We start from the raw sequence: 5,000 nt of genomic DNA, 5'->3' as shown, positions 1-5,000 counted from the left end.
TGCTGATACCGTCGCTCTGGTCATCATCCTTCTCGCAAACCTTCTTCTCTGGGTTCTGATTCCACCAACGTTCCTTCAGTGTCTCGAGCTTCCTCTGGTTGAGCAGTTTCAGAATGCTGTTCGAGGATGAGAATAAATCGTTTTTTAAATCTTTCATCGAGAAAATAATACAGTTATTTAAACATAATTATTACATATTATTTACACTTATGTACCGAATGTCTTTTATAGTTATTAAGGCTTGTAATATAAAGAACGTTGCAAATTCAAATATTTAACTGTGAATTGGCGGGAGAGAGAAGCGTGTGAATAGGTTCAGGACACCAGAAGATAAGATAAAATGACTGCTATAAATATGGAATTTGAAACAATTGCAATTCTAATATTAGTAATAGTAAAAATCTATTATATAAAATGCTGAATCGCAACAAATACTATGAACAAGCACATAGGCCTAAAGAACTAAATGACAGAAGTGTGTAGACTTCAAACATTAGACCGATTTATGACAATAGTTTCCGATTGAAAATAACAATCCACCACAGACGCAGATGAGTCAAATACTTCATTGCTTAAGAATAATGGTGAATTGAAAAAAAAAAATTGAGATAAAACAGTGAGACTAAAAGTATAAATTGAATAAATGTATATCTTGATGCAGTAATTCTTATGTAAATTAAAAGGTCATCTTTTGGTTATGCCTTAAGGATGACTCGATAACAAACATCTATGAATAACATATATATATATATATATTTTGCATCAATATAAAGTTACAAAATATCTCGAAGTGTCAGCTTCATGAATTTCGTTACACATAATAACACATCATTGCAATTTTAGTCGTTAAGGTGACATTTGGCATCTCCACAACGCGACAGGAAACACACATCTGTGTGTTTTAAGGACATTTAATAAAGGACGTTATTGGAATATGAATTAAGTAAGAGCATTCTTCATTGGATAACGCAGGCTACTAAAAGATATACTATCGTATCAAAGCTATAGGAAATTGGGAATGAAACCTTCCATCTCATTGTAAAGTTGCCAGATGTCGCCAACTTGACTCGCGTTAACAACTACACCAAAAACACTATCACGCTGTGCATGACAAACTGAGAACTACTGACTAAACAACACTCGGTTTATATATATATATATATATATATATATATATATATATATATATATATATATATATATATATATATTCCAAAAGCATTTCATTCAAATTCCTACGACAAACGACATTTATATATGAATATGGCTTTATTTGTACCGCATTCCATGCGCATGCAATATGATTAAAGGTTAGGTAAACAATATCACGATGTGATAGTTCTATCACGAAAAGGATAATCTGTCTTTTCATTAAACTGACTCATGTATATATGCATATATACATATATATATATATACATATATACATATATATATATATATATATATATATATATATATATATATATATATATATATATATATATATATATAAAAGTACATAGTATATACATATATGTATACGAATATATAAACAGATAATTATATATATATATATATATATATATATATATATATATATATATATATATATATATATATATATATATATATATATATGCCACCATAGCTATGAAATATAAGATTTATGATTTAATAATCAGATTCAACCATCAATAACCTTGGTCACGATAAATAAGTATGAGAGATTGTTAAAACAGTCTAGCGACAAATAACTATTACAATAAAACGCTGAAAAAAACACAAATTATTTCCACAGTGCCAAAACACCCAACTTGCCATTGGTGAGGTCAATACAATATTGCAGAGGGAAGGCAAACTATAAATTTATGTTGGTTCAGTAAAGCAAAATTAACACAGTAAGTCATGGAGGTGAAGGTAAAAGTAGAGGCAATATTCTTCTTTTTTTATAGTAATCCTTGAGGAAGCTTTTCTTGATACATTAAAGCTTTGGGATGTTGTGGCCTGATTAGTAACGTCTCTGCCTGACGTTTGCCAGACGGGGGTTCGAGTCCCGCTCAGACTCATTAGTGCCTTTAGTGTCTGCAACCTTACCATCCTTGTGAGCTAAGGTTGAGGGGATTGGGGGAGCCTATAGGTCTATCTGTTGAGTCATTAACAGACATTGCCTGCTGATTATATAATATATGGCCAGTCTCTAAGGCATTATCCTGCTTGCTAGGGCAATGTCACTGTCCCTTGCCTCTGCCATTCATGAATGACCTTTAAACTTTTAAAGCTTGGGGAGTATTTCTAGATTTAATGATATTTAAAGAAATTCTTTACTAGATAATCATAATTCTTAGTGTAAAGTTTGGCTAAATCTGCATCGAACATTCTTGGAATTGATAGGAATAGAGAGAGAGAGAGAGAGAGAGAGAGAGAGAGAGAGAGAGAGAGAGAGAGAGAGCCATACTTTGTGCAGTAGCTTTATTCAAAACGGAAATTCGAATAACAATTAGGATAGTGTGCGCATAAATCATTCTTTAAAGGTACAGGTTGAAATTTTCTCAAAAAATATTTAAAGAATACCATAAAAGATCTCATTCCTACTACTAGTTCATTGCACCTCTACTATAGAAACTGTCTCCTCTTTAAAAAAAAATTCATATGTACAGTTGGAAACAGGAATTCTAGTACACCTCTTTCTGAAGTCGTGCACACACCCACACCCTTACTGTGCGGTGAGTTCCTGTGTTTAGCCTATACCATCACTACCTCTCTACCTACACTATCTGTTTGGTTATTTGCCGTGAAGTAGGAGTGTGACAGGGTGCACTTCCTAGGAGCGAGGTGTGCCGGGTACTCCTGTGTCCAACTGTACATAATCAATCTGGGAGTCTTCCTGAATCACTCCTCGCTTCAGGGCTCAAGACTACATGGAGCTACGTGTCTTTGTATACCTACATTACACTACTTTCTCACGAAGATTTGGACGTCTAAAGGTGAGCTACTCCCGCCGGAATAAACCAGTAACTTACGCGTCATTGAACTGGTCCTTCAACGGGGATCCTTGCTGGACAGCCACTGCATAGGGCTTCCTAGAGAATTCCTCACCTACCATCTGCAGGTCACAGTTGGTTAACACCAGGTACCTGATGTCTGTAGCATCGCCTAAGGGAAAATCATCAATGGATGAGGTAAAAACCCGAAGAAGAAAAGAAGAGGACAAGAGGGGAATAAAAAAAAACAAGGTGAAAGCTTCAATTCTTGGAGTCTGTGATTAGGGAAAATCATCAATAGATGGCGTAAAAAAAAAGAAGATAAAAAGAGAAGAGGAGAAGAAGGCAATAAAAAAGAACAAGGTTAAATTTTCAGGTCTTGGAATCTGTGGTTAGGAAAAATCATCAATGGATGAAGTAAAAAAAAAAAGAAGAAAAAGAGAGAAGAGAAGAAGACAATAGAAACAGATCAAAGTTAAAGATTTAGTTCTTGGAGTGTGGTTGGGGAAAATCATCAATGGATGAAGTAAAAAAAAGAAAAAAAAAAGGAAGAGCAGAAAAAGGCAATAAAACAGAACAAAGTTTTTCATAGCTCCATAGGTCATAGTCATTAGTAATTAAATTTCTGTAGATACCACTTCATTACAGAATACTTATCCTATAATTGAAGGAAAATATTAAGATATATCATTTTAACGTTAAAAATAAGAACGTAAGCCATTAGACTAAAAAAGAAAGTAAATAATTAGAATGTTAACATTCAGAAAAATCACTGAATTTTGAAAATAAAATAACCAAGTAACTCTTTTAATGTAGAACAGATAATAAAGTCACTGAGTATAAGAAATAGGAAAGTAAATTATCGGTATAGGAAAACCTTAAAAAGGTAATTACTGGAATGTAAAAAGTTAACAATGTATGGAAAAAATATCTTGGGATAATTATGCCCTGTGAAAAGAAGAGCGAAAGAGAATATTAAAGGTATTTTTCGTAAATTAAGGAAAGTTTTTTTTTCATTGTTTGATGGAAAAACTGGGTACAAAAATCTCCAGATTTTGCATTTTTTTCTTTTATTTTTGTAATTCTTTTTAGAGATGTAAAAAGTCTGTATTTGATTTTGTCCAAGACTTCTTCAAAATTTGAAAAAAAATATTTTCCAGAGTCTATTTGTCTGTATGTTAGTCTTTATTACCTGAGATTAGTACAGCTATTATAATTTTCCATAACCTACCTACATATATAAAAAAAATTTAAAGTATGGAATCCATTATATAATATTCTAGAGTAATTCTAACAGCAAAAGCTATGATGTGGTTGAACCGCGGATTAGTTATTTTTACGAGTTTAGAAAAAACTTCAGTGTCTAGCACGTTCTCCATGCAGTTTTGTTTTTTAAAAATATGTCTTATTTAAAAATGATTGCCAGTCTGTGGTCAATGTGCTCAAAAACATCTCATTCACATGACACAGAACTATCGTGGCATTAAAAATGTGCAAAAATCAACTTTCATTTGGGACAAAATGTTCAAAAAACAGTTTGCAAGCAAACTCAAAACCATGAAAAAGGTTGCATTCACCATGCTGCCATCTCCATGTCAAAAAAGGGAGACAAAACACCAAAAAAATTGAAAACTTCTTTTGAAAAAAAAAAAAAAAAAACACTGAAACAAAAATATTAAATGCATGGGAACAAAAAATCTGTTTCGACTTGGGCATGGTACAAAAATTTCGCCCAAGTCGAACAAAGTTGAAAAAATGACTCACGCCCCCGAGATCTGGTCTCTTAGGGGTGACCCCTTTTGCACTGCTACGGCGTAGGGCTTTCTGGAAAACTCGTCTCCTACAGCTACCAAGTCGCATGACGTCATGACTGAGTATCGGATATTTGTGGCATCGCCTGTTTGGGATGGACCACTGGGTCAATATTGGGTTATCTTGTGAAAATGGATGGACCACTAGGTCAAAATTGGGTTATCTCATGAAAACGGGAGACCGCTTAGTCAGAATTGGGTTACTCATGAAAATGGATGGACCACT

The 5,000-nt window shown here is 33.4% G+C and overlaps 1 protein-coding gene across 1 annotated transcript in view; it reads right to left on the bottom strand.

The window, feature by feature from the left end:
• Positions 1-5,000, bottom strand: part of Ir25a (ionotropic receptor 25a) — a 59,070-nt gene that overhangs the window by 6,058 nt on the left and 48,012 nt on the right. Inside the window, exons 17-18 of the mRNA XM_068374777.1 lie at positions 3,003-3,135; positions 1-116 (exon numbers count right to left, since the gene is read on the bottom strand). The exon at positions 1-116 is cut by the window's left edge and continues 12 nt beyond it. Of these exons, the coding sequence (XP_068230878.1) occupies positions 1-116; positions 3,003-3,135 (249 nt within the window). The remainder of the gene's footprint in view (positions 117-3,002; positions 3,136-5,000) is intronic.

This window comes from Palaemon carinicauda, chromosome 6 (genome assembly GCF_036898095.1).
Source record: "Palaemon carinicauda isolate YSFRI2023 chromosome 6, ASM3689809v2, whole genome shotgun sequence".
NCBI lineage: Eukaryota > Metazoa > Arthropoda > Malacostraca > Decapoda > Palaemonidae > Palaemon > Palaemon carinicauda.
Note: the sequence above shows the minus strand (reverse complement) of the source record. Positions and strands in the feature narration are given on the sequence as shown.